General features: G+C 34.3%; 1 protein-coding gene across 1 annotated transcript in view; it reads right to left on the reverse strand.

Moving 5' to 3' along the window:
• Positions 1-353: 353 nt before the first annotated feature.
• Positions 354-16,884, reverse strand: part of LOC133195810 (dolichyl-diphosphooligosaccharide--protein glycosyltransferase subunit 1-like) — a 35,408-nt gene continuing 18,877 nt past the window's right edge. Inside the window, exons 6-10 of the mRNA XM_061331761.1 lie at positions 15,355-15,454; positions 15,017-15,155; positions 10,054-10,173; positions 2,856-3,101; positions 354-607 (exon numbers count right to left, since the gene is read on the reverse strand). Of these exons, the coding sequence (XP_061187745.1) occupies positions 422-607; positions 2,856-3,101; positions 10,054-10,173; positions 15,017-15,155; positions 15,355-15,454 (791 nt within the window). The 3' untranslated portion in view covers positions 354-421. The remainder of the gene's footprint in view (positions 608-2,855; positions 3,102-10,053; positions 10,174-15,016; positions 15,156-15,354; positions 15,455-16,884) is intronic.

Genomic DNA, 16,884 nt, shown 5'->3' on the forward strand with positions numbered 1-16,884 from the left:
AGCAATAAATTCAGGTAGGAAGTTAAAAAAAATAAGCCTTCTTTTCTGTCCCTGAGATAAGAAAATTTGTTTTAAATCATCCCTCACACTTTGAATGGGTATTCCAGATTATTTCCCTGGATAGAAGAAAGAACCTTCCACTTGACCTTGAATCATCACACAAGGATATTTTATAGCAAGTTTGGTTGAAATTGGTTCATTGTGAAAAGTTTACATATAACATAAAGTAGTCAGAATCTTGATTCTCTTCCATCAGAAAAGCTCATCTGAACCTTTGACTGAAGCAAGGTAACATTTCAAAGTCCTGTTTACATTGTTGGTTACAAACAAGACAAATTCAAAATACACACAAAACAAGTAAGATGGAACTTTATTGACATCCAATTTGATAACAACTTAATATTTTTGTAGAGTAAAACTCTTAGGCAAGGCTAGATCTTAAAGCTTCCATTTTGCTATCCAGCTCCTCTCGCTTCGCTGTATTGATTTTCTCATTTTCTAGATACTGTTGTTTATTCATTTTGCCATTGACTAACTTCTCTGCTAGAGTTATTGCTACTCCAAGTAGTTCCTTGTATTGTCTATCACTGCTCTGAAGTTCACTCACCTTAAGAAATAAAAAGAGGAATACAGTAAACTCACACACCAGAAACTTGGATATATGGAAAAGACGTAAGGAAGATATAACAAAATTGCATCTTTTCCCCCATCCCTTAATCACTTTCTTGGATATAGATAAATAAAGTTATAAAGAACTAAAAATGTATGTCCCCATGATTCCTTACAGACAAGTTTTACTGTATACAATTAATATACCTGAAATGTTATCTCATTATAGAAAGTTTTAAACACCAACATAACAAACCTTTAAACATTCAGTAAAATGACTATTAAAAATTTCCTGCAGAAAACAAAAATTAAGTGTGCTCTAAAATAAAAAAAAGAGATCTCCATGCTTTCAGAAATGATCAAGTACAAGGCAGTTATTAAGTAGAACACCTATAAATGTAAACAGTTTTATTCTGTGGTTTTGTAACTGAATTCTAAACTGTAATGTGTTATGGTAATACATGTATATCTTTAAAAAGAAAGAAATAATACTTTAATATTTTTATATAATTTATCAAAACACTACTGTTTAATTTGATTTATTACCTAACTAGAAACATTTCCATAGAACATGAGGTTCATTAGTAATGAAACATGAAAATTTGTATTAGTGCATGAAATTTGATGAAAACATCTTGAATAGTTTCTTTAAAACTGAGATTAATTCAGTAAATAGTAAAGTCAAAAGTCATTGGGAAGGTCAAGGTAAAAAAAAATTAGGACACAGTTGATAAATTCTCACCAAATAATGTATCAATGCATAAGCTTACATAAAAAAATATCTAGAACAGTTTCTTTGGAACTGAGCTAAACACTGAATAGCTCTCATCAGGATGTATAAGCATATGAAGTTTGATAAAAATATCTTAAATACTTTCTTTGAAATTTAGCTCAACACGAATTTAAAGTCAAGTTCAAAAGAAAAGGTGAAGGTCAAAAATGTTGATGCCATTCAAATATGCAAGCATATAAAGTTTGATAAAAAAAAAAACTTGAATAGTTTCTTTGAAATTTAGTAAAACACGAATTTAAAGTCAAGGTCAAAGGAAAGGTGAAGGTCAAAAATGTTGATGCAGTTGAATAGCTCTCATCAATATGTATCAGCTTACTAGGTTTGATTAAAATATCTTGAATAGTTTCTTTGAAATTGAGCTTAACAATACCGTAAAGTCGCATGTAAATGCCGCACTCTTGTAATGGATGCACCTACAAAGTTGGGGGAAAAATCCTGGGAAAAACTTAGTTCTTATGGATAAAATGCACCCCAAAATTGCAAACAAAGATGTAGCTCTTATTCTAACTGCACAAGTAATACAAAAAAATTTGAATGTTAAAATATTTATATCATTTTAAAAACTAAAGTTGGACACATTCTTATTTTTGTTCGCAAATTCAATTTATATATAAGCTATATTTACATGTATTTAAGTCTATTTTGTATTTTAATTGTTCTTTTATTATATAAGTTAATAGCTTAAGTACAGTGTACCTAAATATTTTTTTTTCTTAATCACCCCAAGCACATTACGACAATGTGCCAGCTATGCACTCCAAGCACGTCCGTGTTTATATAAACAAATCATCCCAAGCGCAATCAGTGTCACAATACGTATACGTAATAATTGATATCAGGTACTTAAGAAGAAGAATCTAATTTATGAATTTAATTTTTGAGAATTCATGAGGACATAAACTGCAATGCTTCACGACTGCATATTTATCACGAAATATGCCAGCGTAAAGCGTCGTAGTTCATGTCCTCATGAATTCTCAAAAATTTTAATTCATCTCTTAAGTATCAGCATATGAACTTTGATAAATATATCTTGAATTTTCATTGAAACTTAGCTAAACACAAATTTAAGAAAAGGGATGTCAAGGTCAGGAGAAAAGTCAAGGTAAAAAAAAAAATGTTAATGAAGTTGAAAAGTTCTCATCAGTTTGGTTTGATAAAAATATCTTAAAAGGTTTTTTTTGAAACTGAGCTAATCACTTATTTAAGAAAAGAGAGGTCAGTGTCAAAGGGAAGGTTAAGGTAAAAAAATTTTGATGCACTTGAAGAGCTCTCATCAATATGTATTAGCAAAAAAAGTTTTATAAAAATATCTTGAATAGTTTCTTTAAAACTGAGCTAAATGCAAAGTGTGACAGAAGGACAGATGGAATGACAGAAGATGGACATAATAAACACTATTTGCCCAGGGCATAACAAACTGAAGAATCATATTTGTTCTGAATTAGTTTACCTTTTCAGCTAGATCCGAGCCCTCATTCTTTAATTTGGCCTGCAAGTCACTTATCTGTTGTGTTAGGGATTTATAGTCTGCATCTACTTTTTTCCTAGTGGTTGCAAAGGTATTTGGATCTTTGGTACTCTTGTACTTGTTAATGGCATCATCATAGCTCTGATAGAGAGCGCTTCTACGATCATGTGCGCTTTGGACCTCCTCCACTAGGCTAGCAACTCGCATTTTACTCTCCTTGACTTCATCCTATTTAAATGGATAAAATTTTTTTTTAAATATCTGGGAGCTTTCATATTTTTGATTTAGGAACTTTGTCACATCCAACGATACTTAAATGTTAATAACTTACATATATTATTTTCCTTCAATCAACATAAAACAAATTAGGATTTGTGTTCAATAATTTAGGTCCTCCCACTGTTGATTTGAAAAGAAACTTTCATTATTGATTAAACTAAAAAAAATTTAAAAACTAAAATTTAAACTGACAAGACTGTAGCTCTACTGGTTTGAATTCATAGCAAAGGAAGAAAAGAGAAGCACTTGGACTGAAACTTTGGCAACATCAATTAACAGAATTATGTCTTTTAGTGTAGTTTGCTTGTGTATCAAGTTTTACTGAAATCAGATCTCTAGGAATAGCATTTTGAAAGAATTTCACAGAAATTTCCATTCTTTAGAAACCATGGCAACACTTTAATCAACACCAAATCAAAAACCAATAATAATAGAATCATGCATCTTAGAGTATTCTTCTTACTATGTCAGGAGTCCTGAGTCAACAAGTTGTCATTGGACCCTTTGAAAAAAAATTCATTTGATATCGTACCAGCTGACTGCAGCAACGTCTTTTGGGAAAAATACAAATCTTGGGTAAAAAAAATTAATCAATAATTTCTAAGGCACTGCCTGACAGGTCAAAAACTGCTGCATTGATCAATTTTATTGACATACTGAAAAGGGAAATAACACAATTTTCTGTTTTTCCAATTTGGAAATGGAATTTGTCAGGGGTCCAACAGCAACGTGTTGACTCAGGACCCCTGCATTATGAGGGTGACTCTTTAGTAATAAAAGATGATTTTTTTTAAAACGGACAAAACAGAAGAAATGCCGATCGCTTCAAGATGTTGAAAATTCATTTTTTGCATTTTACTTATTTTACTCACTGACAGCAGATATTAAAGAAAATATATTTGTCTTCCTTCTCTACAAAGTGGTATTATTTTTTTTCTACACTACATTTCTCTCCAATTTTTCTCTATTGTTTACTTCTCAACATGTTACCTGGCCAGGGGCTAATTAAGGTACATCCGTGTAATTATGTCACATTACCCAGGTGAAATCATAATGAAAATATCTAGTTTTGTTGACAAAAAGCACCGGAATTCTGAATGTAGAGCAGTCAGAATATGTAAAACTTTGATAACCTATTGTGGCCCCACTCTACTCTTGGGGTCATCCTTTGAACAAACTTGAATCTACACTACCTGAGGATGCTTCCATATAAATATGACAAATCATGGCTTTGCTGTTCTTGTTAAGATTTTTAACAATTTTTCCTCTGTATTCCTATGTAAAACTTTGCCCATTGTGACTCTACCCTATCCCCGGAGGTCATAATTTAAACTAACTAGAATATATTGCTGGGTATCGCGACTGAAAAATCGCATTGTGATATTAAATTTTGTATTGCAATATATCACAATATAAAACTCACATTCATTAGGTTATACCAATATAGTTCGTCGGATTCGCCACTTCTATTTGTAACAATTCCAAATTATAATATTATAAAAAACAAGAGGCCCAAGGGCCTTAACGGTCACCTGAGTATGATACAACAATTTCAAGGATGCATAGAGTATTAAATGAACTGAAAGGTGAAGCTTTGTTGCCCAAAAGCAAGAAAAATAGGGTGATCATGATCAACAAAATAATTGGTCTTAATATTCATTAACAGTTCATAAATTAGGTTCTAATCTGTTCCCCATTTTATCACTATCACTATACAGTATATTAACAAATTATCAATGCTTCTGTACTATTTTAATCCTTTGTTGAAATCTCTTACATTGGCATCTCTTGGTCTTTGATGAATATTTAATAAGACAAGTAATTTTTGTCTCATTTTTATTTATCTACTACTTACAAGTCTATCTGATCATTAAAACTATGAAAGTACTTTTTGTATTATACAATAAAAGTTTTTGCATAATTCTCTTGTTCTATTTACCTTTCAAGTACATTATTTACAGTGATAAATTATCAAAAGTAAATGGCAAAGGGGAATAACTCCTCTCAGTAGAATACAAACTAATAGAGCCCTGGCCAGGACCAGAACACTTGACCAAATGGTCCAGATGTTCAAAAATCTGGTAAAAATTCCCTTCCTTATAAAAACTTTACTCTGTTTGTCTCAGATATGCCCAGGTGCGGAGAAGATTTTTAAATAAATAATGCATTTTTACTACAGATTCACTATATTATCAATAGAGCCCCAACCCCCAACCCCCCACCCCCAAAACACCAGAGCTTCTGACCCTGGGACCATATGTTTGCTCATCATCACTTTCTTTATCTGCTTAACACTAAGGAGCAAACAGGATTATTTAATAGAATTAATGCATTTTCACTAAATTATCAAGAGCCCCACCCTCACACCAGCACATCTGACCCAGGGGTCATGAAATTCACTACTCTGGAAGAAGCACACTTGCTCATCATAACTATACACTTAGCTTCTTTGCTTTTTTAACCAGAAGAAGAAAAGAATATCTTCAAAGAAATTTTGCTTTTTCACTTTATAATCAATAGAAGCCCCCCCCCCCTTCCCCCTCACCAGAACCCTTAAACCCGGGGTCATAAAATTCACAATTTTGGAAGAGGCATCCTTGTGTATCATAACAATGTACTTTAGTCTGTTTAAGCAATACCCAGGGGCAGAGAAGAAGATTTTCAAAGAAATAATTCACCTTCACTATAGGATCTATATAGCCCCGCCCTAGCACCAAAACTCCTGTCCCCGGGGCCATGAATTTCACAATTTTGGAAGAGGCATCCTTGCTTATCATAACAATGTACTTAGTTTGTTTAAATAATACCCAGGTGCTGAGAAAAAGATTTTTAAAGAATTAAAACATTTTCACTTCATAATCAATAGAGCCCCGTCCTAACACCAGAACCCCTGATCCAGGGGCCACGAATTTCACAATTTTGAAAGAGGCATCCTTGATTATCATAACTATGTATTTAATGTGTTTCAATAATACCTAGGAGTAGAGAAGAAGATTTTCAAAGAATTAATGCATTTTCACTATATAATCAATAGAGCCCCACCCTAACACCAGAACCCCTGACCCAGGGGCCATGAAATTCACAATTTTGAAAGAGGCACTCTTGCTCATCATAACTATGTACTTAGTTACTGAACTTAATACCCAGGAGCAGAGAAGAAGATTTTCAAAGGATTAATGCATTTTCACTATATAATCAATAGAGTCCCGCCCTAACACCAGAACCCCTGACCCAGGGGCCATGAAATTCACAATTTTGGAAGAGGCACTCTTGCTCATCCTAACTATGTACTTAGTTAGTTTATTTAATATCCAGGAGCAGAGAAGAAGATTTTCAATGAATTAATGCATTTTCACTATATAATCAATAGAGCCCCACCCTAACAGCAGAACCCCTGATTCAGGGGCCATGAAATTCACAATTTCTGAAGAGGCACTCTTGCTCATCATAACTATGTTTTTAGTTAATTTCTTTAATACCCATAAGCAGAGAAGAAGATATTCAAAGAAATAATGCATTTTCACTATATAATCAATAACCCCCCCCCCCCTTCACCAAAACCCCTGACCCAGGGGCAATGAAATTCAAAATTTCTGAAGAGGCACTCTTGCTCATCATAACTTTGTACTTAGTTAGTTTATTTCATACCCATAAGCAGAGAAGAAGATTTTCAAAGAAATAATGCATTTTCACTATATAATCAATAGAGCCCCCCCCCCCCCCCCCCCACCAGAACCCCTGACCCAGGGGCCATGAAATTCACAATTTTGGAAGGGGCATTCTTGCTTATCATAACTGTGTACTTAGTTAGTTTATTTTATACCCAGGAGCAGAGAAGAAGATTTTTGAAGAAATAATGCACTTTTACTATATGATCTATATAGCCCCACCCTAGCCCCAGAACCCCTTACCCTGGGGCCATGAATTTCACAATTTTGGTAGAGGGCTCAATGCTTATTACAATCATGCTAACAGTTTGACTGCTTGATGTCCAGGAGTAAAGAAGAAGATTTTTAAAGATTGCATTAATTTTAGTGGTTTTTGCCCCACCCCTCAGGCCCCAGGGGGGCAGGGACCATGAAATTCACAAATTTTGTCCCCCTTCACCCATAGATGTTATATGCCAAATTTGGTTGAAATTGGTTCAGCGGTTTCAGAGAAGAAGCTGAAAATGTTCAAATGTTAACGCACGACGCACGCCGACGGACGAAAACGGATAGCAATAGGTCACCTGAGTGACTCAGGTGACCTAAAAATATGTCCTCCCGCACATCCAAAAATATCCAAGTACATTTTTTTTGGTTGACTTTTTACACCAAACGCACAAAAGACTTCAAAACACGTGGAGGAATGACAGAAGCGCGGGATTGAGAAAGTTTGTACTTTGTAACTCAAACTGTTTAACAATGTGTGAATTTTTTTCATGATGCCTGTCTACTCTTTATATGTACGATACGTAAATAGTTAAAAACAGTGGATGTGAATTTTTCCTTATACTGCAATCGAACTAGAAGCCGGGGAAACTTTTGAAGCGCTGTTTGATGTTACTAAAAAGAAAAACACCGAAAAGTCCACGAAAGGTTTGGTGAATATTGATGATGTTTGTCTATCAAAATTTTAAAATATTCTAAAAGAGTTATAATTGAGATTTCAAGACGGACATATTCCTAGGAATTTGCACAGAACTGAACAGAACAACCAAATTGCGAAGATGTACCTCATTCAAAACACAACAAACAGAAAGAAGTCGCGTTTTAACGTTTTATGAATGCTTCCAAAAATTATTCTCCCCCAGGAAAAGTTACAGGCAAACAAGACCACAGAATTTATTTAATGATTTGATAGAATGGACAACAAATTGGAGAGGAAATTCTTCAAAAAGACCTTATTTAATGTAGCAAAACATTACTTGTTATAAATCATCTTTGAAACCTGAAACTTTTTATTTATTGAAAACAATATCCAAAAAAGTTCAAAATCATAAGTTCATGTGGTATACAAATGTTATCTAATAATTTTAAGTCTATATTTTTTTAAGCGTTCGCTCTCTGATATCATGCTTTATTCATAAAAAAAAATTTATATTACTTGTATTCGCTCCCCTCATAATTTTTAACTCCAAAATGAAAAATAATATTTGTAAAATTATTTCGCCCTCTCGCCTCACTTTTTAGTTTTGAAAATATGAAGAACTATTTTACAAATTGGTGTGGCCTTATTGCTTATTTCCTTATATATTAAAACACAAATGGAAATATCGTGTTCTCGAGTTGATATCAACACTGCCAGAGTGTCCTTGGGTAAAGGGGTTTCACATTTGTGCAAACAAAAGGCCACACCCTCTTCCAAGGGGAGATAAACAGTGAAATTTGGTTGGGGTGATTTTAAAGGGGCCAGTTCAGTTAACATTGGCCCAGTGGTTCTGGAGATGATGAAGCCGCTCAGGTGAGCTAAAAAGTTTTTTTTTGTCTTTGTTTTAATATTAATTGAATATTGACTCCAACTTATACTCAGTCATTAATTATAAAACAAGAGGCCCATGGGCCACAATGCTCACCTGAGTAACTTTGGCCTTGCTGTTTTTCACCTGATCCCCCCCCCCCTTGTAGTACTTATTGTGACCCCACCCTACCCCTGGGGGTCATGATTTGAATAATGTAGAATCTACACTACCCCAGGATGCTTCCACATAAGTTTAGCTTTTCTGGCCCAGTGGTTCTTTAGAAGAAGATTTTTAAAGATTTTTTTCTGCATATTTCAATGTAAAACTTGGATTCCCTATTGTGACCCCGCCCTACCCCCGGGGGTCATGATTTAAATAATGTAGAATCTAAACTACCCCAGGATGCTTCCACACAAGTTTCAGCTTTTCTGGCCCAGTGGTTCTTGAGAAGAAGATTTTTAAAGATCTTTACTACATATTTCAATGTAAAACTTGGATTCCCTATTGTGGCCCTGCCATACCCCTGGGGGTGATGATTTGAACAATTTTGAATCTACACTACCCCAGGATCCTTGCATATAAGTTTCAGCTTTTCTGGCCCAGTGGTTCTTGAGAAGAAGATTTTTTAATGACCCCACCCAATTTTTGTCTTTTCTTGATTATCTCCCCTTTGAAGGGGGCTTGGCCTTTCATTTTAATAATTTTAACTCCCCTTCACCCAAGGATGCTTTGTACCAAGTTTGGTTAAAATTGGCCTGGTGGTTCTTGAGAAGAAGTTGAAAATGTGAAAAGTTTACAGATGGACGGACGGATGGCAGACAACGGGTGATCAGAAAAGCTCACTTGAGCTTTCAGCTCAGGTGAGCTAAAAAATGTCCAATTCTCCATCACTATTAACAAATAAATATTTCCAGGACTTGTATTCTGTATTAAAAAGTGAAGTTTTTTTTTTTAACTTTTAGCTGAATGGTTTTCTTTTTCTTCCTAATTATTAATACTATATCATACATAATCAGTAATTAATCATATGGCAATTTGTTATGCTTTACAGAGGATATGGAGTCATAATATAAAACTGATTATTAAATGTTCACGTTGAAAGCTCATAAGTTATATCATTAAGTGGTAGGAAAAAAAGATGTAAATATGGCTGACTTCATGACACACTTGGTAGTCTTGTGAAGAGCCAGTCTTTAATTTACCCACAAAGTAGATCAAACACTAGAACTTGGAAGTTTAGATTCCCATGACCTTTCATTAAATTTTTTTGTAACTACTTTCATTACAATTCTGCTTTGCTGTTCATCCAAAACAATAATGTGCATCATCATCACAATTAAAGTACACAAGCCTTCAGAATACAATGCGACACTCAACAAAATACTTCAGTTCGCCCGTCGCATGAAATTCATCATAAACAGCTCCATATGTACACAACGGTTTACAAAAAAGTAATACCTTGGTGATGGAGAAGTCGAGTCTGACATACACGATGACAGCCAGGAAGAGAAGGTAGAATGCTCCCACCACCAACAAAGGCTCCTGAAGTAGCAACATCTTCTGGAAAGTGTAATGGAGCTACAAAAAAAAAATCACATAATTCACAGTGTTTCAGCTAAGATCTGAAAATGGAAGGGTGCCATGTAAATTGTTGTTTTGTTGTGAGCTCCTGATAAACTGCTTCGTGTGAGTTGTGTCATTCCTTCAATGTAATTAATTTGAAAGATATACCATAATTTATGGACTATGCATTAACGGGGTTAAATTGAAAGACTCCCATTTTTAGTCAACATTTAAAAAATCCTCAGATACGGCAAATTCAGAAAATAGGACAAGGAGTTGTTTATCAATTTTATAGAAATTCCTACACAAGATACTATGTTTCAGAACATGCAAACTTTATGGTATTCCAATAAATTATCAATTTGAGACTGTATGTGTTTAACATTTAATTTTGTTTATTAATTAGTTGCAACATCCTTGAATTTGTGTTATGCCATATTTTCTCCAACTGGCCATTTCAAAGATGTTTATTTATCACTGTTATCGTCATCATTCCTTTGATTTCGACACCATTTTTTATATTGAACATATTCTAATATTTAAACCAGACCTGTACCAAAATCCAGAGAAATGGAGCCGCGCCAAACAGCTTGGACCCTGTTTTTTTGTTATTTTGGGTAACCGTGACAGCCCTACTGTTACGGCACATAGATCTGTTATACCAGCAGGTGGTTGAACCAATACAGGTGTTAACACCATTTTTTGCACATTACGTATATTTCTCTATTGGCCTGACAAATAACAAGAGGCCCAGCGGCCACATCGCTCACCTGAGCACTGTGGCTAGGAAAAAAGAAAAAGTCAGTTTAGTATTGAAAAGCTTAAATGCATAAGTGGTCCCAACCTACCCCTAAAAGGGAGTGGGGGGTATGATTTGAACAAAATTAAATCTACACTTACTAAGGATGCTTACATAATTTTTTTGACTACTGTGACATTTTTCTCTACAAGTTTGAACTTTCATTGTGGCCCCACCCTACCCCTGGAGGTCATGATTTGAACAAACTTGAATCTACACTATCTGAGGATGATTCCATATAAATATGACAAACAGTGGCTTTGCTGTTCTTGAGAAGATTTTTAAAGATTTTTCCTATATATTCCTATGTAAAACTTTGATCGTTCATTGTTGCCCCACCCTACCCCCGGCGGTCATGATTTGAACAAACTTGAATCTACACCACCTGAGGATGCTTCCACTTAAATATGACCAATCATAGCTTTGCTGTTCTTGAGAAAAAGATTTTTGAAGATTTTCCGATATATTCCTACGTATAACTTTGATCGTCCATTGTGGCCCCACCCTACCCCCGGGGGACATGATTTGAACAAAATTGAATCTACACTACCTGACAATAATTCCACATGAGTTTCATCTTTCCTGGCCCATTGGTTCTTGAGGAGAAGATTTTTCAATGATGCTATTAATTTTTTGCTATTTCATAATTATCTCTCCTTAGAGGAGGGCGTGGCCTTTCTTTTGAACAAACTTGAATCCCCTTCACCCAAGGATACTTTGTGCCAAGTTTGATTGAAATTGGCCCAGTAGTTTTGCAGAAGAAGATGAAAATGTGAAAAGTTTACGACGACAGACAATGGACAAATTTCGATCAGAAAAGCTCACTTGAGCTGAAGGCTCAGGTGAACTAAAAATCTTATTGCGGCCAATTTTGTTTCTGCAGGGGTTGAAATATACAGTAGCCCGACACCCGGGGCTAGTCATTTTAAGACTCGGGCTAGCTAATTTTAATGTAACGATAGTCCGTCGGACTAGCAGAACAGGAAAAAATTCAGTTTACTTTCGCTTTTCTGTGTAGACTAAATTCTTTTGACTAAGAACTGATTGTTTCTGTCACCAAAGCATTTGAAACTTTAATTTGTTATGTTTTCATTTTGCATAAAAAATTTTGGGGCTAGTTAGGTTAGGTTTGGGCTAGTAACTTTTACTGATCAGTAGCCCCTGGGCTAGTGGGTTTTCCAGGAAAATTTCAACCCCCGTTCTGTCAATGTACCATAGGGTATTTAAATGAGTGTATTTTTATAGCTATTAATTGCAGTTCAAAGGTGACATAAATCAAACTTGTCATAGCGGTCACCTGTCCTATGCGGTCATTTTATTTCCTCCCAATGAATTTTCCTACATAATGTAACTCTGTTAAGCAGTCACCTGCGTAACACGGTCAGCGGTCATCAAATTTCATGTAAAATCGCCGTTTTACCTCGTATATACCGGCCATTTTGTCCAATCACATGACCAGATCTAAAGTCAGGTGACTCCCAATTTTTGTCACTTATGTAAATACAGTGCGGACTCGTTATTACGGTGACGGTTATTCAAAGCACAAAACCATTTCTTAACAAATCTATACAAAATAGAACTGTTTATTACGATGTCCTAAAATGCCGGGACTCGGTATTACGATGTAAAAATTCTGTCCAAAATTTTTTTTCACCCCGTTTTTATTCAGTGTTGATCGACGGTAGACACTTAAGGAGACACTAAATAAACATTGAAACACCTGTGCTGTGACAGAGTGTTAACTTGCAGGGTCGTTAGGTGATTAGTGACGCTTGACTGCACACACCTTGACTGTTCTAGCGATGTCAGCAGAATTGGAGATGTGTCAAAGCCATTGTTAAACAATTAAACTGTTTATTTATAAATGTAGTCTCTAGTTTATCTATCTCTGTAAAGTTTATTTTATTTTTTTTTTACTATGGATAATAAGTAAAATTTATTTATTAAATAAAGGGTTACATTTAATCGTATGCATGTATGTTAAATACATAATGTGTAATTACGTTTGCAGTTAAACAGCGGGAATTGTCAGCTTGGGTATCAAACATAATTTTGGCAAAATTTGAACTCCACTAACGTTTTAACAGCTTGGATAGTGGCTTGGACTACCTCACAGGTGTCAGCAGAAATACAAATCGATAATTGCTGAACTGCTAATTGAACTCTGTTCAGTAATTTAAAAATTCAAATTTATTTTGACATTTAGCTTGTGTGTTCTCAAATCCTGTCCAAGAATATGCCTATCACACTGCCCACTTTCATCAGTTGTTCACTGCAGCTCTAAGCTCATTGAACACCCAAAACCGCCCAGTGATGTATTAATTGTTGTTATTTATGTAACGATACAAAGACATTGAAAATTTTACGAACGCATTATCTAAACGAAACAAAAGTAAAAGTAAAAGGAAATGGCGGCAGATAAATGAAGATTGCCGAAGTTTTTATAAAAAATGTGCACATTTCTTTTAAAATGAAGGAAATAGAAGAAATAGCATCATGAAGATATCTATTCATGATAAGTTATTAATAAATTATATGTATATAGTGTTTTAATGAAGAATCTGAACAGAAGAAGGAAACAAAAGGAGAAAAATACACCTCCTAATACAACAACAAGCTTTCAAAACGATGTTTTATGGATTTTACTGGGAACTTTTATTACGTTGCCCTCGGTATTACGATATTTTACCATGACAAAATGAACATCATAATAACGAGTCCGCACTGTAATTGGTCTTGTGTGGAGCAAAATCATGGAAAAAATAATTGGCCTTATTAAAACAATTTAAAATATTGGATAATCTATTTATTTTTAACAAAACTAAACAAGGGTGCTTGTGACTGAAAAGGTTAAATTATCAGGAAAACGGACTTACGAGAATCTTAATCTTATTTAATTGGAGTATGGTTTAAAAAATTCTTAATAATACACAAGGCATCCTTATTTATCTATTAATGGATACAATAATTAGGTGTTTCCTAATTATTAGTTTACGTTTGGCATGCCCAACTCCGATAGGTGTAATTGTGTAAACGCATGACAGGCTGATTTTAACACATAGGAAACATATTATTTGTAGAAGCCCTAATTAACTGTTTTGTATACTCAATGTGTCCTGATTATCTCGTGATTTTCAATTAGGTAAGGCGACCGTTAGGATTAGTCACGCTTCATTGCTCACAACACCTGTGAATTTGATATCAGTTTGTATTACGCACTGCTTTGATAAACTGAGAATATTATGACTTGTCTGTTTATTACGCTACTATTTATACATTATTAAACATAAAATTATCAGGACTAACTAAACTTGTTTTCAGAGGCAGTTTAAATAAAAAAAAAATACATTATATTTTATTCATGGCACAACATGATAATGTAATCTTATAATAAAAGAAAGTTTTGTTGTTGTTTGGAGGGAGGATAATGCAATGCCCTAGTGTATTAGACTCAATATATTTTTGTTCGAGTCATCAAACCTAGCTTGAACTTAATCTTGAGACTATTTAAATTTCTAAAAAAAAATCTAAATGAGACCATTGATATCCAAAACACATCTTTCTTTAATATTCTATGATGTAGTGTTTCAAAACTCAGAACTTACATAAATTACAAAAGAATTTTTCATGAAAAAATATGAACCTCTTTTCAAAGGTCACCTTTCTATAAAGGTCACTTTTAATGGTTCCTGCAGGTGACTGCTTAATACAGGTTTGACTGTATTAACAAACAATTGAAAGGTAATGGTTTTTTTTCCTAATTTGTTTTTTTTACTGATGACATATAGTTAAATTAAATTACTAGAAAATCTGTAACATCTATAACCTCCATAAATAATCAACTGTCACAAAAAGAAAGATAACACCTGCTTCAACCCCCCCCCCCCCAAAAAAAAAAAAAAACAAATCAAAAAACAAAGGAAGCTGCCTGTCACATTGAATTCTGAAATTTTTGGCCTGAGAAAGTTTGGGGGGGGGGGGGGGGGGAGAGAGAGAGCCTAAAATAAAAGATTTTTAAACAAACTTGATCATGTTGATGCCATCCTCATTTATACAAACCTGGAAATCTTGTATGTGTTGTTCTACAAGGTTAGACTTGTGGATGACTATGACAGGGCGACCAGTGGTGTCTAGATAAGTAAAGTGAAGCTGATTTTCTCCTTGCTGTACATCATATGGGGCTTCAAATCTCATATTTCTGTCAAAACAAAAAAGTCGTTAAATTTTGGAGGGGTTTCCCCTGAGATTTCCATTTTTCCTGCAAAATGTATTCATTTTCCTTCTAGGTCATTTCTTATCATCATATAGAAAATAAAAGCAATCCCTTTCTTCCTTTTTCCCTCGAATGAACTTAATAGCAAATAAATACCAAGCCCATCTTTTGAAAAAAGTCTTACTTGGACCCCTCTGGAAGTATGATTTTGAGCGTCATCTGGTCCACCACCATGTCATCAAATATATGATCCACGAATCTCATTTTCAAGGCATAGTTATCTCCTACAGACACATATGAACAAATCTTAATTCACATTTGGGTTCATTACATTACCATGAAATATTCAACAGTCATTACCACAGCATTTATATACATATATATATAATACTTCACCAATGTCTCTTCTGTTTGTCAGAACCTTAAAAACATATACCTTTCTATATGCATAAAACCTGTTTCCCCAGCCAGGGCCCGACATTAACTTTTTCCCTACATGTCCATTCGGATAAGTGACCAAGACATTTACTTGTCCAAACTTCATCTTCACTTGTCCGAAAATTTTTCAATAAAGATCTAATACTGTTAACTTGAAAACTAAAATAAAGTCCATTACATGTGCTTGACAGGAAGTAGGAAACATAGATTAGCTGGGGGCAATGTGCTTTTGAATACACTATGAGATCAATCACTGCTGATTTTTAAAGGACATATAAGAAAGAAGTCCTGGTAAAATATCTTGCTAAATGTTCGGTGCACCAACTAGAGAAATTTAGAAGATGCTATTTGGTTACATTTTTGTTGATATTTTCTTAGCTGACTATTCTGATGATAAATTCAACCATTTCTTCTGATAAACGTTATTTTTAGAAGTCTATAAACATTCCAAATAGGATGACTTAATTTCTGAAGTGCAACCATTGGCAATACATTGTACTTTCAGCATATTTATTGTTCGAATCATTCAATTGTCATTAGCGTAAACAATGTTATGCCCTGAAAATGATGCAACATTTGGGGCTTTCTTGATTTTATTGCAAAAGAGCTACAGTACGTTAGATAACTTGAGATAATCGTGATACTTAGTATTAGTAAACTTCAATCCCTATCGAGTGTGAATACAATTACACAGCAATCCATATTGGGATTGAAGTTCAGTTTTTATGTACTTCTTCCATCTTTAAACTACCAATCATTCTTTTTATTATTTGGAACATTCTTTACATTAAAATGCACTTGTCCAATTGGACAAGTGTCCAGCAAATATTTATTTGTCTGTATTTTTTTTTCACTGGTACTGGACAAGCGTTAATGTCAAGTCCTGCCTGCTCACCATAACAATTTTATCCTTTCAATATTTGAAGTCTACACTTAATTCAGGATTCCCTCTAATTGTCACAAACTTCTCTAAGCTGACCATTTCAATAACTGATCATACAGGTGCTAAAGGGTTCACAAGTGAATTATTTTGTGAATAGAACTCATGTATGCAGCATGCAAGTTTAATCATCCAAAGAAAACGTATAAGTGTATGCCTTGAAGACAGTTTTTCAACCTTGCGAGTTGTACATAATTTTGAAATAGAAAAAAATGTCATGTGATGAATATCTCATTTCAAGGGAAAATGTCAGGGTAATAAGTTGTAAATTGTTGCTATTTCTTGGTAATGTGTTCCTCCCTCAAATTCATGTTTTCACATTCAAATACATTTAAG

Source organism: Saccostrea echinata, unplaced genomic scaffold (assembly GCF_033153115.1).
Source record: "Saccostrea echinata isolate AGI-Se365-2 ecotype Australia unplaced genomic scaffold, CSIRO_AGI_Sech_v1 ptg000029l, whole genome shotgun sequence".
Taxonomy (NCBI): Eukaryota; Metazoa; Mollusca; class Bivalvia; order Ostreida; family Ostreidae; genus Saccostrea; species Saccostrea echinata.